This window comes from Natator depressus, chromosome 26 (genome assembly GCF_965152275.1).
Source record: "Natator depressus isolate rNatDep1 chromosome 26, rNatDep2.hap1, whole genome shotgun sequence".
NCBI classification, from domain to species: domain Eukaryota; kingdom Metazoa; phylum Chordata; order Testudines; family Cheloniidae; genus Natator; species Natator depressus.
This window is the reverse complement of record NC_134259.1, coordinates 5,715,267-5,742,358: the sequence shown is the minus strand read 5'-3', so window position 1 is coordinate 5,742,358 and position 27,092 is coordinate 5,715,267. Positions and strand designations below refer to the sequence as shown.

Below are 27,092 nucleotides of genomic sequence, written 5' to 3'. Positions count from 1 at the left end.
CCAACTCTTGCAATACTTACTGTTTTTCTTAAAAGCCCCAGCTCCCGGAGGATACGGATTGCATGAGATTTCACTGATTTTTTTTTAATTTAAAAGAAAAAAGTATGTTTCTAGCTCTCATTTTGGAAAAAAGCTTGAGAACGTGACCTAAACGCATTCCAAAGGCTCAGAAACCAAAACACAAAACATTATTATTTTTTTAAAATCTCATGAATTTTAGGCCACTCATGATTTTCTCAGGGACCGGCTCTTGAGTTTTGAATGCTTGGGGGTTGGAAATACTTGCAACAGTAGTTTTGCACCCACACAACTATACACCCAGACACAATTCTGCAGACACTCTTTACAGTGCTGTGATGTCTAATCACCTGGTTTCCAAGAGGCAGCCAAGCAGCTACATGTCAAAGCATGGTTCATCCAATCATTTGACCCCATAAAACCAGGCCTGCAATTATTTGCTGGAGAAAAATCCAAAGCTGCTTTTCAAAATCAAGCCCTGGCTCTATAAAAACCAAAACAGTCCTTCGCTCCTGTCAGTGGCTGCTGCCTGCTACGAAAGAGCTTCAAGTATCTCCTTGCTAGTGCTAAGTGAAAATAGAAAAATCTATAGTCGTGCTGGGCTTTAATTTAACACCTCTGCAGGAAAGGAGGTATATCGGCAATGAAAGTGGGCTCTCCAAGCCTAAGAGAAAATCCCACTAGCTGAAATTGTTGCTATCAAATTCATTTTTCACGCACCAAGATAAAGGTGTTTTTTGAAACCAGCCCCTCAGAAATAAAACTTTCCTTCATTACCTCTATTGTGCCATGAAACTGCAGTAATGGAGCATGTTAACACTTTAGGTGAAGAGCGGTAAATTGAAGAGGATGCTGCTGCAGTCGGTCCTTGTGCACCTCCATATTCCTTTGTCCTGTTTTCTGCAGTATCCACACCATCTCTGCGGCAATTGTGCTTGTACGGTCACCCCTGAAGGTGCCTGTAAAACCCATTAATTGGAGGGAAGAGAGAACTCGTTTTGCCAAAATTTGATCCTATTTGAAAATCATACGTTCTAGATTTCGAACAGGACTTCTGAGGCTCTGCTTATTAGCTCTGTCCAAACACAAATTTTGGGCTGCAACATGATTTCTTTTGTTAAACTTTGTTTTATAAGAGGCTAGAAGCCACTCAAGAATTACTTTTAAACCAGAATCTCTATTCTCTGCATAGCACCGGCTTTCTTTTCATTAGAAATAGATGCATGGGTCAAACTCTGATTTCACTTTTCCTAGTGTAAATCTGGAGTAATAAATAGAAAGATCCCATGTTGACACTAGTGTAAAGGCGATCAGAATTGGGCTCATCATTTTCAATAAGAGTTCTCTTGAAAAATAAAGGTATACATGGGACCTGTTCAATGGAGCTATGCTGATTTGCATCAGCTGAGAATCCAGTTAGATAGGCAGACATTTTGCAAAACTCACAAACGTTTCACAAAGCCACACTTACAAAAAATACTTTCTAAAAGTTTGACAATCTCTCATGCACCTCTAGATTCATCCTTTCCTAATTAACCTTAATTTTCATTATGCACTGTAGGTGGGGAACAGAACACAGAGAGGAAATTTCAGATTTGCTTGTCCAGAATAAGCTGATGATAGTAATGCCTAATTACAAACCCTTTAGAAGGATCACATCCGCTCTTCAGGTGAATTCTCCCCTGTGCTGCAGGCCAGTCCAAGGCCCATGAACCACTTGGGCCCACTTAATAAGAGTTAATGGGTTACTTTCACGCATCCAGAATAGAGAGATTTAGGGTCCGCTTGGTCCACGCCTGAGCTTCTCTCTCTTTCTCCCCCTCCCTCCCCCCCCCCCGGGGAAGGGATAGCTCAGTGGTTTGAGCATTGGCTTGCTAAACCCAGGGTTGTGAGTTCAATCCTTGAGGGGGCCATTTGGGATCTGGGGCAAATATTGGGGACTGGTCCTGCTTTGAGCAGGGGGTTGGACTTAATGACCTCCTGAGGTCCCTTCCAACCCTGATATTCTATGATTCTAAATCACATCAGGCATATATGGCCATTCCACATCACTAAATCTAAGTGGGCTGTAAATCGGTGCAACTGACATACTGAGGGAGCACAGGGACTAGGTCATAGCTGATCTTCACTGCACAGGGATAACACAAGCAAAGAGATGGTGCCCAAGGTATCTAGGTGCCAAATCAATGTACACTCATAAGCAGTTGCACACTTATGCAAATACTCACACACACGGACATTCACACAAACACTCACTGAGATGACCATTCACACGTACCCCTCACACCTGCTCTCTCCCTGCCCCCATTCTGCTTCCCTGGCAATGAGCCTAGGGCTGAGAGAAGCCCAAGGCTAGGGCAGGTGAACTATCCTTTGACAGCACTGCAAGTTCTGCCAGGCTCTGACTGTGACAGAGGGGACAGTGACAGAGAGACATCATTAGGGGCTCTGCCGGGCAGCTGTGGCAGCATCCCGGCTGCCCTTGGATTGCTGACAGCTAGATGGATGATGTAATTACCAGCATCTCGGTTACCTCTACTCAATGTGCAACTGAGCGGGTCCCAGCTGTAGCCCAGGGGATGCTGTTCTGTGACACGATGGGGCAGCTGTGGGGTCGGGGAAGAGAATGGAGAGACTTCCATTCAACCTGAAATCCCTTCACTTGACCGTCCGGTTTTTCCATCCAAGCCACTGGGAATGTAAACTGTTCCACCATGTGGGCAGGGAAAGTCCAGCGTCCATGGCCCGCCTCCGCTCCCTGCGATTCCTCTGCAAGTTTTACTGCACTCCCTGCACCAGGAGGAGCCCTGGCAGGATGCTGAGGGGCCTTCTGGCTGAGGAACTCACATAAGCCTGGCTGCATTTCTGGAAGAGATGGCTTAGCCAAACACAACACATTGAGCTCCATACTGGCATCATGGTGAAACTGTGATCTACAGGAGGGCACTTTAGATAATCTCATGGTCCCTTCTGGCCTTAAACTCTATGAATCGAACACCCCCCTCCCAGAACTGGGAACAGAACCCAGGAATCCTGACAATTACCCCACTCTGTCCACAAGGATAGCGCTTCTCAAATGGGGGGTTGCAACCCCACGGTGGGGTGTGGACAGTGTGTGTGTGTGATGAAAGGCAGCCAGAGGGGTCATGAAGCACTGAAAATTTTACTACAGTTCTAAAGCAAAGAAAATCTCTCTTCTCCACTCCTCACAAAACCTTCCCCTTCAAGGGCAATTATGCTATGCCAACCTCTCAAAACACTCACACAAATAAATTATATGGGCTTATATTATCATCAATACATGTCTTATTCTTACTTTTATAGTAAATATAAGGGGATTGTGAAAAATTTGGACATTGAATAAGGTTGAGAATCCAACAAAGTTAACAATTCCCAGTTAACCAATAAGCATCCAGGTATGAATAGGGTCAGGGCTTGCTGTATAAATGCAAGCATTGTGCCTAAAGCTGCTCAAATACATCACTGCTGCAACTCCTGTCAAATGAGTGGCTGAGTCTGGCCCATTCTTCTGAAGTTTCAGATAAGATTTCAGCGTTGCTTAGTGACCACCAGTCTCTCCCCATTTTTGGTACCATGCGTGCAGTACGTCACGCTTCTGCACCCATCCTAAGGCCAAATTCCCCTCTCTGCCCCAGATCCTGCCCCAGATCCTGCGACTCCCCACCCTCCACCACAGGAAAAGCCTCTATAATTTCACATTGCTATCCCTGCACAGCGGAGGATGCAGCTTGGGGAAGCTAGGCAGGGAACGTGGCTGCTCATCACCTGATGCTTTGCAGCCTGAGACCTGATTGGTGGAGAAGGGCTGTATTTTTTTTTCTCCTCCATGCTGCTTTGATTTTTTTTTTCCTCCTCTTCTTTAGGGTGTCTGCTGTTTCCTAGCGCTTGCAAGAATCTGGGTAGCAGCGATAGCAGCCGGAGGCAGACGAGGAGCATTAGCCCAGAAGGAGGCAGGGGACTGCATGGGAAGCAGCAGCACCTAGCTGGAGAGACTGCTTTTGCAGCCAAGTTTTTGTGAACCAGAAACCTCACCCCAGCTGTGTGTCTGACACACATTTAATACACAAGGCAGCCACACTAACTTCTTCGCGTCAGAGGTTCCCTGTGGAGAGAGGTAAGGCACTTTTACCTTGTACTCGGAGATGGGGTGTGTGTGTGTGTGTGGTTCTGAGCACCAGACCAGGCGCCATGAACTCCGGAGTGCTGAGCCCGGCTGTGACACTGACTCACTGCGTGGCCTTGGGCAAGTCACTTATGTTTCTGTTTCCTCATCTGTTAAATGGGAGCAAGAAATCCCTCCCTCCCAGGGATTAATCAGTCAAGTCTGGTGAAGCGCATGGAGGAAAGGAAGCACTAGGTAAGTGATAATAGAGAGGATGGTGCTTCAGAAGCCCTGAGGCAGGAAAAGCCCCCATATAATAAGACAGTACAGCAGGGGAAGGGAGGTTAAGCAGCCCAGGCAAGGGCTCCATCTGTCAATCTCTCCAAGCCCTGGAATCTGTTCCAAGGGCTTGAGAAGACAGCTGTACCTGTCACGTTGCTTTTCACTGTCCCCAAGGAAACGACCTTCTCCTTTCTTCACGACACAGCCGATCGGAATGGGGAAGATCGGAGAACTTTAACTGGGTTTCCATGAATGGGGGCGAATGTGCCATGCAGCTCTGACAGCCTAAAATCCCATGCTCTTAAAAAGAGCTGCCACTGGAGACCAGATTGGTGTGTCTGTGTGCGTGTGTGGGGGGGGGGGTGTACAAGTATATGTGTTAATGGGTGTCTGTGAGTGGGTGAGTGTGCTTGCATGATATATGTGAGTATGGAGTATCTGTGAATGGGTGTGTATGTACTGTATGTGCATGGTTGTATAGCGTGTGCGCAAGTATATGGGTGCAGGGTGTGTCTGTATGTATGTTAATGGATGTCTATGCATGAGTTTGATTCATGCATGTGCATGGTTTTCTCTGAGTTTGCATGTATGGACATGCATGTGGAGGTATGTATGGTATGTATATATAGGGATGTGTTCTATGTATATATGTTTATGGGTGATTGTGAGCAGGTGTAGATGTACTTATGTGTACATGGCTGTGAGCGGATGCGTTGATTGTGATATGAGTGGATACATGTGTGTGGTTGTGAGTGTGTGCACGGATGCATAATATGTATGTGCTTGCGGATGGGTGGTTGTGAATATACGTGGGTGAGTGGGTTTGTATGTATGCGTACATATGTGTTTGTGTGACTGTACTTGTGCATATACAGTTAGAAATGTGTGTGTATGTATGTGGCTGTGTGCACTAATGTGAATTGGTGCATTTGTATTTGTATGCCTGTCGTTATGTATGTTTCCGTAGGCGTGTGTGTGTGTGTGTATACTCAGGTGTTTGAGTGGCTGTGAATGGGTGTGCATCTCCTTGTGTGTACCTGCTTGTGAGTGGGTATGTATGGATCATATGTATGTGCTTGTGTACAGGCAGTGGGGTGTGTGTGCATGTGTAGGTGGACATGCAGGTGAGTATGTCTGCATGGGGGTGGAAGGGCTGTGAGGAGGGAGGGGTTGCATGCGAGTGGGAGGTTATGAGCGGCACCCTCATACTGCCTGCACTCATCTCTGAGGTTCGGTAACATGCTGCCTTTGGTGACCTTGGCTCCCTACAGCTCAGGTTCTCTAGTTGCTGGCAGGCTCTGCTCGGGGAATTACTCTGCCTGCTACAGCCTAGGGGACACAGGGGGCCATTGCTTTCCTGTAGGCAGCCAGTAGAAACCCTAGGCCACCCAGCCAATCTGTTGAACAGCAGGGAGCCCATCTCTTCCAACAGCCTCCTGCTCCATCTCCCTGGTTTGGATCAGACAGGTGAAAATGGAGCTTGCTGTTCTGAGAGAGGGTGAGAGGGCTGGAAGGAGACCGTGTGGGTGGCCGATGTGGGGAGAGGGACTGGAGTTTAAAGGGGCAGAGATGCAGGGGAACAAGCCAAGGAGGTCAGAATTGTCCCCATCATGAGGCAGGGGTTTGGGACAGGCTGGGTTTGCTTCCCACGTCCCTTCTTTTGAAGTGGCATTCACATCAGAGGTAGGCTGCTAGGCTTTTCTGCATCAGTCCCTGAGGAGACCAGCGCCTCCCACACACATTCTGCTCTTCCCTGGCTCTCTCCATACCCTGCTTTGGATCTGGGCTATAAGCGTGGGAGCTATCTCCCTTGAGTACTGGCCAAGGCTCCTCGTTCCCCTTTAGTCAAGTGGCTTTTAATTTACGAATCAGAGGTTGGAATGGAGCCCTCTTTAATGGCGGGGTGGGGGGTGTGTATGTGAAATGGGCGTGCACAATTACATGAGTGTGTGCATATACGTGTGCACATCTCTGTTTATGTCCCAGTCCAGGTCTTCCTCTGCCTCTGCATAGTGTAGGTAACTCGTTCCTCTGAGCCTGTGTGTCTCTGCATGAGTGTGTCTTTGTCTCTGTATATTTCTTTCTCTGAACATGCACAGAGAGGGAGTGACAGCTGCATCTGTGCATTCCTTGGGCTCTCTGTGCCTGCACGTGCACCTCAGACATGTGCCTGCCTCTGTTCGGGCAGATAACTGTGCGGTGTGCCATGAGCATGCAGAGAGATAAAGTGAGAGCTACACAGGTGTGCATATGTATGTGTCTCCATTTCTGTACGTGCCTGTATGTCTTTTTGTACATGCACATTGGCATCTCTCTTTGACCATGTACAAGGATAAGGTGATCGCTCAACATGCATGTGCTTCCATTTGCCCCATTCCTGTGTATGCATCGCCATGCATGTCTGCATACACAGAAGCAAGGCAATAGCTTCCCACGTGTGTACCAGCATCTCCCTGAGTCTGTGTGTTTTCCTCTCCATTACTGGACATATATATGTAGTGCTATTCCCTCGTGCCTTGCTTTATACATGCATGTGTACAGCTCTTTTTCTGTGACAGCTACACACCCAGTTGAGTATGTCGCTCTGGGCAGGGGTCTCTTTATCATTGTTCGTGCATGTGCATCCCCATTTGTGTATGTGCCTTTTCCCCTGTACATACCTGCATATATTTTCCAGTAACAGAGACCAAGCAATTACTTGCACCTGTGTTTATCTGCATATCCCTGTCGCTGTTCATATATGTGCTTTGCCATACATGTATGTGTCTCTGTCTACTTGTGCATACCCAAGCTAAACAATAGCTTTGCATGCATGTCTGATGTGGCTGTCTCTCTGTATGTCTTCATGTCAGTGCACTGCCAGGCATGTTCTCTCTTTGTGCTCACTTCTCTGTATCTGAGCATGCTCCTGTAGGAATCTCTCCTTCTTCACACGCACCTTTTCCTCTCTCCCTCTCTCTGCGGATCGCCATGCATGCCTTCACGCCTCTGCCCGCGTGGGAGATCTGCATGCGTTTATGACTAACTTTGCATGAGCCCATGTGCATCAGATGAGCCAAACAGCCTGCTATGCATTCTTCAAACGCCACTTATTAATTGGCGCTAACAATGGATTGGAACATTATGCCAGTTGCTGCCAGAGATGGATCTGATCTGGCCATCCAAATCCCCTCATTGATCCCCGTTGCCAAGGTCTGCGTAATAAAAACACATGTACACATTGCACCAAATTTGACCGCAGGGCTGCAGATTAGACTTTGTTTGGTGGCACCCCATGCATGATGAGACCTGTGTGTGTATCTTTTCCCTTCCAAAAGCATAGCTTCTCTATATGCACCACATCAGGGTTCCTCACTGGACCTCTGGACTGTGCTGTGTTATTGCTGGGGAACCCAGGGATGACCCTGCTCAGGGGTACACAAGAATCTCACTTCTCACTAGCCCCATGGCCCTAGCTGTGCACTCCCATGCTCCGCAGTGAGAGCTGCTTGTACATTCAGTGCAGGTCAGGACCCGTACTGGAAATGCTGGCTGAGTGGCTTCCAATGGCACTTGGGGCTTCGGGGCATCCAGATCCCTGTGGAGCACTTTCAAAAGCAGAGCAGCAAGCAGTTGCTCCTGACAGTATTTTATGCTTTGCTAAGCCCTGCTCGGTGCTGAGATGGGTCTCCAGGTTAGCCGGGCGCTGACGGCCTCCCTGCATGGCAGTTGGAGAGGCACATTTCACTTCAGCTCATTCATCCAGCCAGCCTCCCTGTCCGCCCATTATTGGGCTGTAAGTGCTGTGGGGCAGGGGCCTGGTCAGCTCTGAGCTCTGTGAGGTGCATTGGCCAAGCTCCGCCCAAGTGCATCAACAGGGCACATGGGGGAGTCCAGGGTCTGTTCCCACACCCCCCTCCCTCCTTTGTCCCATCCACCTCCTGCTCTCTTTCTCTCCATCTGCTCCTGAGCTCCAGGCTCCAAGCCTAACCCAGCTTCCCTCCCGCTCTGTTTGGATTCCTGGCAGTGCTGTCCCCCTAAGAACAGGTTGTGCTAGGAACAGAAGCAGCCACACCAAGGGGCCACAAAGTTTTCTCTCTCCTTCACCCCTCGCTTCTAGCTGCCATGCCTTTGCCCCCCTCCCTCCAGATACCAGAGGAAAGAACAGCCAGGCTGAGAAATATCACTCTGGAGCAATTTCTCCCCAAGTTCTTCCTCCTGCATCCTCTGCCACCCTGAACCAGACGGAGCCAAAGGGCTGAGCTTTTAGCCTACCTGATGCAGCTGCTTCAAAGCCAAACTTGATCATCAGGAAGTGCTGAGCTTGCACAAAGAACCTCCTCTCCTTGGACGGTATCATGCTGCAGAGAGATAAGCCTCTCCTAGCAGGAGGTGCTGGAGGAAAATGGCATCAGTGCACTGGATCTGTGAATTCGTACAGAGTTCTCGGTGGACAGCGGTGGCTATTACAAACACACTGACCACCACAACTACCTCCCCTTCATTTGCCAGCAGCCTCAGCAGGGAGGCCAAAGACAGAATGCGGCATGGAGGCTGGACTCCCCTCTTGCTCCAGAGAGCCATTGGCATCAGACCTGGAGCCAGAGGGCCTTGCTCCTCCCCAGTGCGGCCAGCCCAGCACATTTCACCAGAGCTAAATTCACTGGAGAGAAGGGAGAAAAAAGCGTCAATAGAGAAAGGAAAAATACTGGTAATGTCTGGGGGTGCTGAGCGAATGGGACCCATGCTGAAGCCGAGCGGGGCTGGAAGGGTGCCAATGAATTGCTCCCTGGAACCTTGCATCAGGCCCTCAGCCACAGTCACAAGACACAGTTCTGTTCATTAAACCAGGCAGCCTGCCGGCAGGTTGGACTGCAGCTGATTTAAAGGACAGCGTTAATGGCCTGGCCGGATCCCCAAGGATCGGTCTCTGAGCAAACAGCACAGCTGAGACCAGCAGCAGCCGCTGGCTATTTATCAGCAGGTGCTTCACGCTGGGTGGGCCCCCACCCGTGTAGAGCTGTGGCTTTCAGAGCTTTCTGCCCGTACCAGGGTGGTTGGCAGGAGAATCCAGCCAACAGAGATTTGGGGTTGGGGATTATCTCCCCTTCAGTCGTTAGCAGCACCATGTCCACAGTGGGCTCGGGCTGCCACTCCTGTCGCCCGATTGCTCCCGCCCACGTGCATGATGGTTTGTATTAGTGCAGGCACACACTGGGGCTGCTCACCAGGGCTCTGCAAACTGGCAGGTTATTATTGTAGGGTTGCTCACGTGTGTGGTGTATGTTGGTTGGTTGTTATTGTAGATTTGCTCTTGGGCTGTGCACTCTGGTTGGTTGTTACTGTAGGGTTCTTCAGAAGTGCTGTGCGCACTGGTTGGTTGTTATTCTCAAGTTGCTTTACATACCAGTTGATTATTATTGTAGGGTTGCTTATGAGATGTGCACACGGGTTGATTGTTATTCTCGAGTTGCTTTGACACTAGTTGGTTATTATTGTAGGGTTGCAAAGCTGATGCCTGGATTCATCTCCTCTCCCCCTCATATTAAAAAAGAGTTAACAAGGACCTGAGTGGGGGCCGCTCTAACTGTGGCACTGACCCTCTAAAAAGTGCGTCACCCAGGTAACAGCCTTCCCCCCCTCAGCTAGTGCCTGGTGCTGTGCAACGACTACACTCCCTATGGTTGGATTTATTGAGTCATCGCAGGGTTAAATTCCGATGCGCTGAATTCTGAGAAATGGCAACAAAACGCGAAGGTGTGGGCTGTTCATGTGGCAGCTATAAATAAAAGCACCTGCTTCCCAAACACAAAGGAGCCATCACGGCAGGGGGGAAGAGAAGAAAGACGATTAGGGAAATTTGACACGAAACAAACTGTGATCCTGCTGCAGGAGCTGGTGCCCATGTGAGAGAGCAGGGGGTGGGCGGAGGGGAGAGATGGAGCGGGGCGGGGAAGAGAAAAGAGAAACATTTGCAAATCCGTCCTTCTAAAGGCCGTGTAGCATCCCTGGGAGAGTAGATGCTGGTCTTGCTAATGGAAGAAACACCAAGGGATCTTTAATGGCCACAGCAGCTTAGTTAGAGCTTGATTTTACTTCTCATCGGAAAGCAGCTTTTCAATACTGACTCCAAACATCCTATGCCGACTTGCCAGCACCACTTTTGTTCACTCAGCAGCTCTCCCATCCAAGCACTGACCAGACCCCAGCCTCCTTAGCTGGGGAGGGCTCAGCCACAGGCACTAAGAGCAAAGGGAAGGTGAATTAGGCCTTTTAGCTGCTCGTGATTCACCCAGTGCCCTTCCCCACGGGAGCACAGGCGATCAGACCTGTTCTCTCCAGATGAAAGCCTCACCCTTTGAAACGGATTGCACAGTTGTTTCCAAAGAAGCCAGAGCAACATGAAGTGAATGCAAAACTCACCAGGGCCAACTCAGTGTGCCCCTCAGTGTGCCCGACCTCAGCCAATAATACCTCTGTCCCCTTTCATCTGAGGATCAATCTCAAAGCACTTTACAAATATCCATGGGCAGAGTCTCCCTGCCCCCATGAAACAGAACAGTAGCCCATATCCCCACTGTTCAGATGGGAAAAGTGAGGCACAGAGCGGGATGGGGAAGTGACTTGCCTAAGATCAAACAACAAATCAGTGGCAGGGTAGAGTCCAGAATCAAGCCCAGAGGCCTCAGTGCTGGCTGGGCCTTGGGCATAAAAGCAGCTTTCCCTGTAGCACAAACAGCTGGTGCGGGAGAACATTTACATGTAATTATACATTTCCCCAACTCTAAGTCCTATGTTGTTGTTTTTCTTCCGCCCCCCCCTCCTTCCCTCCCCACATTAAGCAAATATAGTGCCATCCCTTTAAAGAGAAACACCTAGATTATAAGGGTTGCTTCTTGGCAGGGCACCTTCCCCTCCGCCCAGGGAGTGCTGCAGGAGAAGAGCACCCATGCCTCCCCAAGTCACATCTCATCTCCCCACCACCACCCTCTGTGCCAAGCAGGTGGAAGTGAAATCTCTCCTGATTTATACCTCTGTGTGTGAGCTTAGAGTCTCATGCCCAGTTCCTCCTTATGGACAAAACTCCTCTCAGGCCTCATAATGCTACAAGGAACTTCAGCTTCAGCTCAGCCCTAGGCTGTCTTGCCTTTTGCTTCTTAAATAATCCCTACATCAAAGCTGCTGGCATCCATGAAGGTCACAGACTTGGGTACACTGCAAATGAAAGAGGCGTGGAAGAAATAATGTCATGCAACCACTCCAGACACCACACGTTGGCCCAGAGCTCATAGTGCTGAGCAGATGTTGGGTGCTGGGCTTTTCTGAACACTGGGCTCCCAGGATCACCATGGGGGCTGCTGGGGGCTGAGTGCATTTGGGAAATCTGTTTGCACTCATGCTGAATGCTGGGTGAAATTCTGCCCATGTACCACTCAGGTTCCATGTACACCCCAAAGCTGCCTACTGGCAGCCATCGGTAGCTAGTAATACATAGCAGAACCCACTTCATTAGCGGGCCTCATGCAGGGCTTGTACCCAGAGTGAATCTCCAGTTCACCAGGTGCCCTTTTTACACATAGAGCACACACTTACGTTGCATGAACACACACACATTACATCCATGCCACATGCACCCATGGGTTCTGCCCACTACAAACACATGTAACACATGCAGGTGTCACGTGAACCCGTTACCTCTGCTCACACACCACATGTACTTTGTATGCACATGTTCCAAACATACCACCTACACAACCAAAACACACCTTACTGGACAATATCTGCATTCTTTGCACATACATGCACCTTGCATGCCCCGCATATGCTGTTCACTTTCCCTTGCCTGATCCATGCACAACACGCTGCCTGCATGTGCAAGAAACCCCCACTTCCCCTGTAACTGCAGCATATGGCCATCTGCCATTGCACCCTGCCCTCTGTACAACAACAGCAATCAACCTGCTTTAAGCACAGTGGAAAGCAGTGCCTGAAATGACAAAGGCCAGGATGTTAAAACTGGGGGTTACCCAGATACCACACCGATCCCCCTCTTGGCATTCTCACATCTTCTCTAGCTCCTGGCATGCACAGCCTCCAACCCCTCCCTGCCTGCAATTCCTTTCCTTCCAAAACAAAAAAAAACCCCTCATATCCCTCCTCCTTTTGCGTCTGTTGGCCCAGAGCCCCTTCCCTCCCCAGCACCATCTGCTCGGAATCTGTCCCGTTCAAGGCTTGCGATGTACTTGCTGGCACCAACACCTGCAAGGTGCCGGCTGCTTTGTCAAACCTCCGTGTGGGCTGACACCCGCTCTTCAGCTGGCGCCATGGATTCAGATGGAATTAATTAGGGCTCCGATGAGAGGGGCACATACATGGGGAAAGGAAGCGAGAGAATGACAGAAGCTGGGGAATCGCTGCCCAAGTTGCGGCTCTTTGGGAAGGGCTATTCTCTGTGTTATTATTTGTATTCCAGTAGCTCCAACCGAGATCGTTGCCCATCATGCTGGGCCCTGCATGGCCACAGGATCAGAGACAGCCCCTGCCCCAAAGAGCTCACACCTTAGACAGATGAGGCCCGCCAAGGAAGTGTCAGTGGCCCCCCTTTTACAGTAGGGGAATTTAAGCACAGAGCGGTGAGGGGTCAGTTTTTCAAGGGCTCACCACCCACAGCGGGGGCCAGATTTTTCCATAGCGCTCAACACGGCGTGCGCTGCCAGTCTGGTGCCTATCGATGGTGGACACACAGCACGGTCTCTTTGGAAATCAGACAGTAAGTGACATATGCAAAGCGCTGAGGGAGTCCAGGAATGGAATCCAGTTCCCCCCGAGTCCTGGGCCAGTGCATTAACAACAAGGTCAGCCTTCCTCTACAGCTGGGCCGTGCTCAGCCATTCCCAGGTTGGCCTCCTAGCCATGCAAGCACCCATGCCTCCCAAGTCACAGCTCTTCCGCCTCGCCCCCCCCCCCCTTCATTTAGGGCCAGCATTTTCACTCCCCATTGGCAGAGTTGTGCCCACAGAAGCTGCGTGTGCATCCAGATAGCTGTGTAAACATACACCTCCGCGGAGTACTCTCTCTCCAGTGCTGGCAGAGGGGCTGCCTCAGAGCACCCCCCCAGATTCTCACATCGGGGATGGGAAGCTGCAACGGAGTCCCATGCTGGGTCAGGGGGTTCTGCCCTGGGGCCATGCTGTGGGCTGGAGGCTAAACCCACTCTGGTGAAGGGAAGTCTGTCCATTGACTCTAATGGGCTCTGGATCTGGTCATGAGGCCAATTGATTTTATGGCCTCTACCCCTTGGTTTCCCGTCACCGTACTGATCCCCTCATTGTGCTGTAGGAGCCAGGCGGGTTGGACCATGGAGCTGCTCTCCACCCCCCGCAGCATCGAGATCAACAACATCACATGTGACTCGTTCCGGATCTCCTGGGCCATGGACGGGGGAGACCTGGAGCGAGTCACCCACTACTTCATCGACCTCAACAAGAAGGAGAACAAGAACTCCAACAAATTCAAACACAGGGTGAGCAAGGGGTGGGGCGGCCCACTGGGGGTGGGGGTAGGGGAAAATGTGGTCAGCGACTGGATGCTTGTGGCCACCCTCAGCCAACGATTGTTCTCCGAGTACTCAGCCCAGCGCTGAGTCACTCCCCGTGTAGCCCATCAGCTGCCATCTCTTCCTCCAGCTGTGTATCTGCATCCCAGATGCCTCCATACTGGGTCCCTTTGCTGGCAGCTTCAGTGGAGGACCCAAGGAGTGCATGTCCTATGGAGCATGGAAGGGGTCCCTTCGGGGTAGGGACTGGGTTCATGGCTGGGGACAACATGGGGGGGCGCTGTGCCTGCTGCTGTGGGTAACTAGAAGAGTCAGGTTCAAATCCAGGTCCCACTGATGTCAAAATCCTTCAGTGGGAGGAGGATTTGGATCTCAGCCCCTCGGACTCTCAGCCCACTAGTGTCACCAGCCCGAGATGCCTGAGCCAGGCTTTAATGGAAAAAGAACCTCCTTTCCCCACCCAACTCTACTGTGAAGTTAAAAGGTTTTGCCGAGGAGAGTTGATGCCAGGGGGCCAGAGCCCTGGGAGACTTGGGGCCTGTTCCCATGAACCAGGGTGGGGATGGGTGAGGAGGTAGCTGTACCCCCCAAATCAGCATGGAGAAGAGTGCTAAACCTACCCTCCAACGCAGAACCAGAGGAGACGTGGAGTGAATTACTCACTCTCCCTTCTCCCTCTGGAACAGAGTCACTAATTCAGGATCCTTTTAGCAGGATGGTTACCACGGTGATGCTATTTAATGTTAAACATTATTTTTTTCCCCTCCCCAGTAATAAGCGTCTTTTTCCCCCACGTCTCCTGACTCTTCAGCATTTGCCGTTGCCACAGAAACAGCACTGCACTGCACTGATGCTTTTGTGGCCTACTGACATGGCAATTTATTCCTTAAAACAAAGGTTTTCAGGACACCTCGGAGCTTGTTTGGCTGTTTCCAGGGCTCTGTGAGATTTCTTTGCCCATCTTGCGTGCAAGAGGAGTTGGGCACAACTCTTGCCGGGTGGGGTGGGAGGTATATTGGCACCTGAGTGGTGCAACATGGAAGGCACCATCTCAGACATTGCTCAAACAGGAAAAGAATTCGTGTTCCATAGGACGGAATACTATGTTAATGGATACCGCAGCATTCTGCAGTAACACGTACTACAGTATTCCACAGTGACCAATGCCATGGCAATAATGACAACAATGTTCTGCAAGATCAAGTACTGCAATATTCCACTGCAATGAGTCAATAGATACTACATATTCTGCAGTAACAGGTACTACAACAGTAAATACCATGGTAATAAATTATTCTGCAATAACAAGCACCAGAGTATTCCACAGATATTAATACCATGCTAATGAATATTAGAATACTCTGCAGTAACAGATACGACAGTATTCCACTTCAGTAGATACTATGGCAACAAATATTACAGTAACAGATATTAGTAACAGTGCTCCTCTGCAGTGTACTACGGTAACGAGTGCGAGGGTGATGCTAGGCAGCAGTGGTATTCTATTATAGCGAATTCGACAGCATTCTCGGTCAGTCTATGCTATTTAAGAGCAACATATTAATAGTGACAGTTGTTTTAGAGTAGTGGCCACTGCAGCAATATACCTGACAGTTTTCCACACCAGTAGGTCATGCAGCTTACTGTACAGCAGATTGTGGAGCCATGGCTGTTGTCATTGTAATAGACTAGGATTGTTTTTAAGAAGGGTGTTCCCAAGGTCTCCATGGCCTGCCTCTCTGTTCATCATGGGCAGGCATGGGCTCTTTTACAGGCATGCACTTCCAGTTTAGCTGAGCTGCTGAAGGGTCTTGCCAGATCAGCCTTGTGCAATGCTCTGAGGCTATTCCTGGATGGGTGCTGTATTTCCCAGGGCCCGGGTGTCATGCTCCTTGTGGGAGGAGGCTTTGTGGTGCGGAGGGGATCACTAGCCACACTGCTTCGATCCCAAGCCTGGTTTATTTTTGCATGGCTCTTGCCCTTGAACAGGATGTGCCCACCAAGCTGGTCGCCAAGGCAGTCCCACTGCCCATGACTGTGAGGGGCCACTGGTTCCTGAGCCCCAGGACAGAGTACAGCGTGGCAGTGCAGACAGCGGTGAAGCAGAGTGATGGGGAGTACCTGGTGTCCGGCTGGAGCGAGACCGTGGAGTTCTGCACGGGGGGTGAGTGTGCCCTGCGTGTGCAATAGCTGGTGGCGGAACCTCAGCCACATGGTCCGTGCCCAGCTGGCACAGACTGTGATGAACCCCTATGGCCCATCCTCGGGAGGGAATCTTCAGCCTGCTGCACCACAGAGGGGAATTGGTTCTCAGAGCTGAGTTCACTGTGGACCCACGTTGGATCTGCCCTGGGGAGAAAAAAACTCTGTCATGTTATACCGCTTATGCAAGGTCTGGGGAGTTCATGCTGCTTGTGTGAGCCCTGGCGGGGCTGTGGGGTGGGAGTGGTTCACGCTACTTGAATATTAAACAAGAACTGAGCTGTCCATGGCTTGCCCCCATGGGGCTCCAGCCTCTTTGTGCAGCCATTTCTCTTAGCCAGCGACTGCTCCCTAATGGGCCTGCTGCCAAGTCTGAGGGGGCTGGCACAGACCAGCTGCCACCAGCACGGTGCCCACAAGTAGATTTCCTTTCTTTTGCATTAGCTGGGGTGGGGGCAGAGGGGGGAATTGTTGCTCCCCTGCTCTGCTCTCACACAGGTTGGAGCCCCCCACAGCCTTTCCACTGACCCCCCCCACCCCAATTCCATAGTGACAGTCAACAGAGGGAGGCTTTGTTTGTGCCCCTGCCCATCCCCTGTCCCCTCCCAGGGAGCTCTCTGTTCCCCAACAATCCCCAGTCCTCTCAGCGCCTCGGGGCAATGGTGCTGCTAAGCAGGGGCGTCCTGTGCAGTCAAAGACCCCCTGCCCCTGGGGCAGGAGCCTATTTGCAGGCTGTGGGTGTTCTGGTGAAGGGGTGAGGGGAAAGGGGACAGAAGAGGGGCATGGGTGCAGGGCAGCCCAAGAGGGGTGGGAGCATCCTGGGCTAAAGGCATATAAAAAAACCAAGAGCAGTGGGGGCTGCTGACTCTGGGGCAGAACAGAGGCTGACAGGAAAGCGGTGTGGCGGTGTGGGGTGAGAGCTAGCAAAACCCTGTCTTGTGGAGCAACAGTGGAAGAGTGGGAGGCTTAGGGTGTGGGAGCCAGTCGCACCCTGAGGGGGAAGCAAAGGGAGGGGGAGCTGGCTGCTGCCAGCTAGGGGAAAGGGTGGGAACTGTTTGTGAAGGCAGGGGAGGGAATAAACAAGGGGAGGGGGGAGCTTGCTGCAGCCATCTGAGGGAGGCAGAAAGGTGGGAATGGGGAGGGGGAGCTGTCTGGTTGCCACGGGTGCAGAGGGGGAGCCAGCTGTCCGGAGGGGATGGGGAGGGGCCTGGCAGGTTGCACAGGGGTGGGTAGGAGGGGAGCTGGCTGCACTGATGTCGAATGTCTCCCTCCCCCTTGCAGACTATGCCAAGGAGCACCTGGCCCAGCTGCAGGAGAAGGCTGAGCTCATTGCGGGCAGGATGCTCAGATTCTCTGTCTTCTATAGGAACCAGCACAAGGAATATTTCCAGCATGTCAGGTAACACCCCCTACCCGCACAGGCTCCCCTAGCAGGGCTGGAACACACACCCAGCCTAGCAAATGCAGGGAGCCTGGGGGGAGAAGCATCATCTCCAGGAGATGTTTTCCTGACCTAGAATGAGAGGGCACAAAGAACACAGAGCTGGGACTGCAAGGCTGGTCTCCCCTCTGGCCCTGTCCTGTCCCAGACCTATCTGCACCCACTCTAAAGTAAAACCGATTTCAAACACACTCCCCGAGCTGGGAATAGAACCCAGGAGTCCTGATGCCTAGTCCCCTGTTTTAACCCCTAGACCCCACCCCACTCTCGAAGCTGGGAATAGAACCCCGGAGTCCTGACTCCAATCTCACCCCCTGCTCTAACCACTAGGCTCCCAACACAAGCTTGTGTTCTACCCACACCAGCAAATAGTATCCGAACCTGGATTTCAGTGGGGCGTGCTGGGGTAACCCTGAGGAGCAGCTAGTCTCTAGTGCGGCAGATGGAGAACAAGAGCCATACCCCCTCCGCTGGGCTGACAGGCTGCGGCTCACTCTTTCTCCCCCTGCCTCTCAGGATGCATTGTGGGAACATGATGAAGCCCTCCCTGAAGGACAACAGCGGGAGCCATGGCTCACCCACCAGCGGCATGCTGCACGGGATCTTCTTCAGCTGCAACACCGAGTTCAACACAGGCCAGCCCCCCCAGGACTCACCCTACGGCCGCTACCGCTTCCAGATCCCCGCCCAGTGCCTCTTCAGCCCCAACACCAACCTCTACTTTGCGGACTTCTACTGCATGTACACCGCCTACCACTACGTCGTCCTGGTGCTGGCCCCCAAGGGCTCCCCGGGAGACCACTTCTGCCGGGAGCGCCTGCCCCAGCTGGACATTTCCTGCAACAAGTTCCTGACCTGCTGCACGGAGGACGGCGAGCTGGTCTATCACCACGCCCAGGACATCATCCTGGAGGTCATATACACCGAGCCCGTCGACCTCAGCGTGGGTGTACTGGGAGAGATCAGCGGCCACCAACTCATGAGCCTCTCCACTGCTGATGCCAAAAAGGACCCCAGCTGCAAGACGTGCAATATCAGCGTGGGGCGCTAGTGACTTGAGGGGGGAGCTGGAGGGGATGCGTGTGTGGGGAGGCATGCATGAGGCAGGACTGGACTAACCTGAGGCTCTCTGCAATGGACGTGGTCTGGGATGGGGCCAGGGGTGGAAACTGGGATGGGAATTGTGGCTGGAGTGAGCGTGGACTGTGGATTTCCAATCTCGCTGTCCAATGTAAATATGGACTTGACAGGATCCCGGCCCTAGTGGGAGAGGACCTCCGGTACCACTCAGATGGGATCTTGGCCTCCGTTGACTCCTGCAGACAAACCTCTGTCAGTTTGGGAAGGGAAACACCTGAGCTGGCTGCTAATCTGATTCACGCCAAGGTGGAAAGACCTGCCCCCTTCCGCACTTGCCCCACTGGGGAGTGTGAGCGCCATCCCCCTCGGAACCAAGCTGCCCATTCATTGCCATTTTCAAGTTGGAAAGAACAGGAGCTTTGGGTTAATTTGGAAAGATTGTCACCAGGGGAACCCGGAGCTCTTCCATCTCTGATATGAGCTCCCCTTCTCCTAGGTCTGCCCCTTCAGCCCTCCCTCACCCTGTCAATTCAATGAGCCCCTCCCTTTCCGCTACTCCCCCGAACCCTGCCCTTTGCTAAGTGCTCAGTCAACTCCTACCTTGCCCAGGTGGGCTAGATCTTCACCTACCACCTGATTCCCACCTGGGGCGCCCTGAAGGGTCTGTCACACTGCAGCTGGGAGCCAGCCTCCTAACCCAGGAGATAGATTTGCACGGGGTGGGGGGGCTTGTGAGCCCAGCATGCACTTAGCCACCTAGCCCAGGTGTGGGTCCTAGCTGAGATGGCCAGCTGTGAAACTAGAGCCTGCTGTTTCCTCCTGGTTGGGAGACTCAGTTACTGGGGGCTTGGCAGGCTCAGGAAAGTGCATACAGCTACCCCACCCTCAGCTCCCTCCATCTCGGCTCTGTCTCAGCCCCAGGTTGTCATGGAGCTTCTTGCTTCACAGCCTTTATTTACCTGGTTAAGCACCCTGTGGGATGGGCGAGCAGCCCCATTGCAGGTCCTGACAGGCCCCGTGGCACTCCTGGGGTGTGTTGGAATTCCTGGGGGTGGCTGCAGCGTGAATGTACCTGCTCCCCTGTCTCAGCTGGAGCCTAGCCCTGCCCACGAGCCCCCACCCCGGCTTGGTGGGGAGAGGAATGCAGTCTTCCTGCTTGCAACTTGAGTCAGGTCCTGGAGTGACCTGCCAGCTTCTGGGGTGAGGAGCAATTTCTGCCTCTCTTCCTTTTGTCCCCGTTGCCCACTCCCACCTCCAAGCATGGCTCTCCCCTGGCCTCCCGCCACTGGGCACCATGGAACCAGGCTGATCAGAGTGCTGGGTCTCCTTGTTGCTACCATGTCCCTCGGGCATGATCTGCCTGCCATGCTACGGCTGCTGATGTGTTGCCCCAAGAGGGGTCTTGAGGGCTGAGTTTTTCTCCAGGTGATGGGAGAAAAGAGGCTTGGCTAGATCCCAAGGCATTCACAGCAGAGCCCCATCCTAGCTTCAACCTAACTTGCCCATCACTTGAGGCAGCCTGAGCCTAGCAGAACTTCCTTAAGCTCCTGCCCCAGGCCCACCCTGCTCTCCACACCAGCCACCTCCTCCCAAGGCTGGGCCTCTCTCCCTCCTCTTTATAAATAGTGCTGGGCTTTCTGTGCTGTGTGAAAACTTTAGCTTTCCAGGGGAGTCTGCTGGCACCCAGTCCGCCCGAACGTGTGGCGTGAGGCGCCCGTCAGCCTTCTAGCCGTGCCTGCGAGCTGCCCTTGGCCCCGAGACAGGACAGGATGTGGGGGCATCTCCTAAGTTGGAAGAGAGATGCAGAGTCTACCCTTTCACCACAGCCCGCTGCAGTTTGGGGCCAGGGCCTGAAGGACAGAGGCAACAGGGATGTTCTGTGTGGAGAGGTTTTTCGGCATCTGGAAATCAGATAAGACCCACGGAGGAGCTTGTGGGCATCCAAAGCAGCAGGTCCAAGCAAATGAACTGAGGACTCTGGTACCAACAGCTGGAAGATGTTCAGCGTCCCCGAGCTCTGATTGCCATCCCCTTCACCAGCAGGGGGTTTGAACCCTGGAACCGTCAGCTTTCAAAGCCTGAGCTGCTACTGTGTGAGTTAAAGGAGCACGTCCCCCTGCGAGCAGCAGAAGTAGTAGATTCACAAACAGATTTCATGTAGACCAGCCACTAGCAGCAGATAAAGATCCTATAGGTGCCTGGTGAGCAGTCATATTCTATACCCGGCATGTCCCCGGCTGCCCAGAGAAACAGAGCAGGGCGTTTATTATCAAGCAGTCCCCCTTAAAGGGAGAGGGAAATTTCCAGCCCTGGCCATTGCTCCGGGAAGGGAGGCCCAGCTCTGGTGAGCACAGTAGTGTTTTCATTCTTAGTGGCGTTTGGGGTGCTTGAGCATCCAGCTGTGCAGTGTTTGCTGTGTGCCCTCGCTGTGTTGGGCTGTTAGTGCTGCAGCCGGGAAGCGATAAGGACCTTGGCTTTTTTTACACTAGCTTTTGATTGCCCCTCGTACCGCAAAATCCAGCCATGCCAACTGGAAAAACCCCAGTCGTCCACTGGGATGTGGCTTGTGCAGAGGTAGTGCGTGGTTTCCTGGCTGGTCTTTGGCCTGTGCGCTGATCCTGACACAGAGGCTGCATCGTCGGAAGCGCCTCCAAGCAGTAAAGTTGATAGATCACTCCCACAAAGGCCACAGGATTGGCAGTGACTTTTGTTTCATTGCTCATGGCCATGTGGGAATTGAGGTAATATCCTGGAGATGGGTACAGGCAGGGAGTGGTAGGTGTGACAGTCAGCCTTCCTGGGGGACAGGCGGAGGAGGGTGGTGGTGACTAAGGGTGTGTCCACAATGGGATGAAAGATCCATGGCACAGCTCTGGCTGGTCTGGGTCAGCTGCCGCAGGCTTGCCGGGCTCAGGCTGTGGGGCTATAAAATTGCAATATAAACATTCGAGCTGACCCAGGTTGACGAGGGGGGTGGGTCTCAGAGCCTGGGCTCTAGCCCAAGCTGGAACATCTCCACTGCAATTTGTAGCCCTGCAGCCCGAGCCCAGGTCAGCTGACCTGGGCTCTGAGACCCAATGCCATGGGTTTTTTATTGCAGTGTAGACATAACCGGAGAGTCTTCCCTGGAGACAGGAGGAGGAGGGGGTTGGTGACAATCGGCCTTTCCTAGAGACAGCTGGACGGGGGAGGTGGTGAGTGGGATTGACAATTTCTCTAGAGACCAGAGGAGGAGGTGTGTGGCACAGCTGACTGTGAACTCATTGAATCAGTGGGCCCAATTCAGAGGTGTTGTGTAAGGGGGTTGTAAGTTGCCCATTGGCCAATGCGTGTGACAGTCGGGGAGTCGAGGCTGGTGTAACGCACACTATGGGGCAGGAGGTTGGTTGAATTTAGACTGTTTCTAGCCTGACGTAGGTGCCCCCATGAGACCAGGAGGGGAGAGTCAGGATCTCTTTGTTGCTCTGGCTGGGAGGGTCTCCACAAGGGGGGAGTGGATCTCTGCTTGGGAACATCTTGTTGTCCCTTTAAAGACGACGCAGGCTAGATTTCCCTTTCCGCAGCATCAGGGTGGGAGCCAGAAGAGGCCACATCAGTTCTGAGAGACTCCATCCCCCTTTGCCCTCTGTGCCCCGCACGTGGCTGAGAACCGCAGCATGGCGCTTGTGTGGTAGCGTCCGCACCGTCCCTGGCCTGATGTGGTGCTTTCCCAGGCTCTGTGTATGATGCACGCTGTAAAGAAAACCCCTTACAAACCTGTGCTGTGCTGACAGTATGTATCAATAAACTAACAACCTGTGTGCAGCCCAGCCTGCTGCTTGCATTGGCGTCTCGGGGCAGCGGGGTGTGTGTGTGGGGCCGGGGGGGGGGGTTGCGCCAGGGAGGTGATCCAATCTCAAGGAAAGGGCTTTTATATACAGGTGTGCGTGTGGCAGTGGGAAACTTAGGGGTGGGGCTGCAGTGGCTGGTCCATTGCTGAAGCTCTCCCAATTGAACGGAGCCTGAAATATCTTCTACGGTCAAAAGGAAGAAAAGTTTAAAAATGGATGAGGTTGCAATGGTGAACATAGAGTCCCCACCCCACCCCAGCAACCATGACCTGTTAATTAACTCTGGTACCTGACCTCCTTCCTGGCCTCAAGATATCCTCTAGCTCAATAACCTCTGGGCATTCCCCCATGGAGGCCTCTTTGTACAGCTGGGGTGCTCCTGGGGTGGCTAACATGGCTTCCCTGTTTCCTTTTGGGGTTCTCTGTCATGAAGGTCTTCCTGAGCAGACTCGTGACGGGCTACCAAATTGGCTTCTCCCTCTCCCACCTGCTGATGCTTCAAAACACGGGGATCAGTATAGGACCCTGAATGAATAGGCCCCCATGGAACACACCAACTAAGGAGGAATGGACCGTGGTTGCTACCACCACAATTGCAATGGGATGGATGGACGGAGTCTTGAGGGGACATTAATGATCTTGTGAGCCAGATCAGAGCAACCTCCGTATGACACTAACAGGGCCACGTTTGGGTGACTTTGCTCTGGCTTTAAGCCATGACATTATGGGGTCATCACACAGCAGGACTAGCCTGCAGGATGAACTAGAAATTCTACCCTGCTTTCAAGAATTGCTACACGATTCCACAGTCATTGATACTGCAGTATTCCACAGAAACAGACCTGACCACACAGCTCAACAGTATTTAATACTATAGCACTAAAAAACAGAACAATGGTCAACAGAAATGAATGCTACACTATCCTACAGTAAATAATATTACAGAATTTCAACGAGCATATCACTGCTCAGCAGTAATTAATACTACGGTAACAAAAAACACAACAGTATCCTACAGTAATGACCCCAAGCACAATAGCTTTATAAAAGAGTTTCTACTAGGCTAAATCCTACAGTCCTTACTCTATGCTTGACTTTGCCTGAGTAAGGACTGTGGAGTATGGCCCACCCTACTTGGCGTTATCACTACAGAAGACTGCAGTATTTCTCCCTGTAAGGGTGGAGAGGATCTTGCAGCCCATTGGGTCCATTCCCCTCCTCCCCATCTGCCCTGTGGTGACTCGAATGCTGCTCACAGACTGGCCACTCACTTTGCAATGGGGTCTGCAGAGTTTGGCTAATGCTCTGCTTTTGGAGCTGGGCACAAAATCCCTGATCTCCAAAGGTATTTAGGCACCTTATCCCATGGGAATTAGGTGCCTAAGTACCTTTGAGGATCAGTGCACAAAGTGCCTGCAAACCAGAGGAAAAGAGTTTGCAATGAACACAAACAAAGCAGGAAGAGGTTCCGGATTCGGAACACAGAACTCACTACTTCACAGCAGCTCAGAAATCAGTCTAGTCTGGATTTCGGTCTCCTGCTGTATTGACTAGAACATGGGTGCATCTAGTCTGGTCTCCAACTGCACCAGTATCCTGTCTCGATCTACACAGAGATCCCATGCCCTCTCTCTTGGTCTCCATCTGAATCTAGTTTGGTCTCCATCTGCATTGAGATAGCACAGAATCCTGCCTCCAGGTGTACTGGGACACTAATGGTCCATCTAGACTGGTGTCCTGTCTGTTATCAGTAGGAAATTCCAGATACTTCAGGGGTGGTGAAAAAATAAATAAAAGCTTCACTCATGCAGAGCTTTCTAAGCCGTGACAGTTTAAATGCCTCTGATTTCATAGATGTTGCCAGTGAGACGTTTTAAATTACTCATCTAAAATGCTGCAAAATCCATCTCCACAAGAGCAAGGCGCTTTAGAAGCTGCCTGGCAATTAATCCAGAATGAGTGAGGCTTGGCACATCTGCATCACGCACCTGGCCAACTGTGCAGTACAATGCTAGGCAGGGGTGAGAGTGCAGGGTCCCTCCTGACCCCTGGCCAGTGGGCAGCCTGTGCAGGGGAGCATGAGAGTTGATGGCCCACGTAATTTTTATCCCAGCAAGTGTCACTGCAGATGTCATTCTTCTCTATGCCAGAATCTGTTATTATTAAAAAGAAAAGGAGTACTTGTGGCACCTTAGAGACTAACAAATTTATTTGAGCACAAGCTTTTGTGAGCTACAGCTCACTTCATCGGATGCATTCAGTGGAAAATACAGTGGGGAGATTTATATACATAGAGAACATGAAACAATGGGTGTTACCATACACACTGTAATGAGAGTGATCACTTAAGGTGAGATATTACCAGCAGGAGAGTGGGGTGGAAAAAACCTTTTGTAGTGATAATCAAGGTGGGCCATTTCCAGCAGTTGACAAGAACGTCTGAGGAACAGTGGGGGGTGAAGGGGGGAATAAACACGGGGAAATAGTTTGACTTTGTGTAATGACCCATCCACTCCCAGTCTCTATTCAAGCCTAAGTTAATTGTATCCAGTTTGCAAATTAATTCCAATTCAGCAGTCTTTCCTTGGAGTCTGTTTTTGAAGTTTTTTTGTTGAAGAATTGCCACTTTTAGGTCTGTAATCGAGTGACCAGAGAGATTGAAGTGTTCTCCAACTGGTTTTTGAATGTTATAATTCTTGACGTCTGATTTGTGTCCATTTATTCTTTTACATAGAGACTGTCCAGTTTGGCCAATGTACATGGCAGAGGGGCATTGCTGGCACATAATGGCATATATCACATTGGTGGATGTGCAGGTGAACGAGCCTCTGATAGTGTGGCTGATGTTATTAGGCCCTATGATGGTGTCCCCTGAATAGATATGTGGGCACAGTTGGCAATGGGCTTTGTTGCAAGGATAGGTTCCTGGGTTAGTGGTTCTGTTGTGTGGTGTGTGGTCGCTGGTGAGTATTTGCTTCAGGTGGGGGGCTGTCTGTAAGCAAGGACTGGCCTGTCTCCCAAGATCTGTGAGAGTGATGGGTCGTCCTTCAGGATAGGTTGTAGATCCTTGATGATGCGTTGGAGAGGTTTTAGTTGGGGGCTGAAGGTGACGGCTAGTGGCGTTCTGTTATTTTCTTTGTTGGGCCTGTCCTGTAGTAGGTGACTTCTGGGTACTCTTCTGGCTCTGCCAATCTGTTTCTTCACTTCAGCAGTGGGTATTGTAGTTGTAAGAATGCTTGATAGAGATCTTGTAGGTGTTTGTCTCTGTCTGAGGGGTTGGAGCAAATGCGGTTGTATCATAGAGCTTGGCTGTAGACGATGGATCGTGTGGTGTGGTCTGGGTGAAAGCTGGAGGCATGTAGGTAGGAATAGCAGTCAGTAGGTTTCCGGTATAGGGTGGTGTTTATGTGACCATCGCTTATGAGCACTGTAGTGTCCAGGAAGTGGATCTCTTGTGTGGACTGGTCCAGGCTGAGGTTGATGGTGGGATGGAAATTGTTGAAATCATGGTGGAATTCCTCAAGGGCTTCTTTTCCATGGGTCCAGAGGATGAAGATGTCATCAATGTAGCGCAAGTAGAGTAGGGGCATTAGGGACGAGAGCTGAGGAAGCGTTGTTCTAAGTCAGCCATAAAAATGTTGGCATACTGTGGGGCCATGCGGGTACCCATAGCAGTGCCGCTGATTTGAAGGTATACATTGTCCCCAAATGTGAAATAGTTATGGGTGAGGACAAAGTCACAAAGTTCAGCCACCAGGTTTGCCGTGACATTATCGGGGATACTGTTCCTGATGGCTTGTAGTCCATCTTTGTGTGGAATGTTGGTGTAGAGGGCTTCTACATCCATAGTGGCCAGGATGGTGTTTTCAGGAAGATCACCGATGGATTGTAGTTTCCTCAGGAAGTCAGTGGTGTCTCGAAGATAGCTGGGAGTGCTGGTAGCGTAGGGCCTAAGGAGGGAGTCTACATAGCCAGACAATCCTGCTGTCAGGGTGCCAATGCCTGAGATGATGGGGCATACAGCTAATAAGTGATGGTTACATAAACACCACCCTATACCGGAAACCTACTGACTGCTATTCCTACCTACATGCCTCCAGCTTCCATCCAGGACACACCACACGATCCATTGTCTACAGCCAAGCTCTACGATACAACCGCATTTGCTCCAACCCCTCAGACAGAGACAAACATCTGCAAGATCTCTATCAAGCATTCTTACAACTACAATACCCACCTGCTGAAGTGAAGAAACAGATTGGCAGAGCCAGAAGAGTACCCAGAAGTCACCTACTACAGGACAGGCCCAACAAAGAAAATAACAGAACGCCACTAGCCATCACCTTCAGCCCCCAACTAAAACCTCTCCAACGCATCATCAAGGATCTACAACCTATCCTGAAGGACGACCCATCACTCTCACAGATCTTGGGAGACAGGCCAGTCCTTGCTTACAGACAGCCCCCCACCTGAAGCAAATACTCACCAGCAACCACACACCACAACAGAACCAATAACCCAGGAACCTATCCTTGCAACAAAGCCCATTACCAACTGTGTCCACATATCTATTCAGGGGAC

The 27,092-nt window shown here is 51.4% G+C and overlaps 1 protein-coding gene across 2 annotated transcripts; it reads left to right on the top strand.

The window, feature by feature from the left end:
* The first annotated feature begins 3,726 nt into the window (after positions 1-3,726).
* On the top strand, positions 3,727-22,484 carry PHYHIP (phytanoyl-CoA 2-hydroxylase interacting protein). 2 transcript variants are annotated; one of them, XM_074939934.1, is made up of 6 exons: positions 3,727-4,153; positions 6,410-6,437; positions 13,742-13,925; positions 15,948-16,122; positions 17,442-17,559; positions 18,118-22,484. In XM_074939934.1, the coding sequence occupies exons 3-6, from the start codon at positions 13,761-13,763 to the stop codon at positions 18,650-18,652; spliced, it is 993 nt and encodes a 330-aa protein (XP_074796035.1). In that variant the 5' UTR covers positions 3,727-4,153; positions 6,410-6,437; positions 13,742-13,760; the 3' UTR covers positions 18,653-22,484. The 2 variants fall into 2 exon arrangements, with proteins under 2 accessions (XP_074796035.1, XP_074796034.1); XM_074939933.1 differs by lacking the exon at positions 6,410-6,437 and having other exon boundaries at positions 3,732-4,153.
* The last annotated feature ends 4,608 nt before the right edge of the window (positions 22,485-27,092 follow it).

Coding starts and splice junctions, on each gene's coding strand:
- PHYHIP (XM_074939934.1), top strand. CDS start 13,761: ATGGAGCTGCTCTCCACCCCCCGCAGCATCGAGATCAACAACATCACA. Junction 13,926..15,947: donor CCAACAAATTCAAACACAGG/GTGAGCAAGGGG, acceptor GCCCTTGAACAG/GATGTGCCCACCAAGCTGGT. Junction 17,560..18,117: donor GAATATTTCCAGCATGTCAG/GTAACACCCCCT, acceptor CCTGCCTCTCAG/GATGCATTGTGGGAACATGA.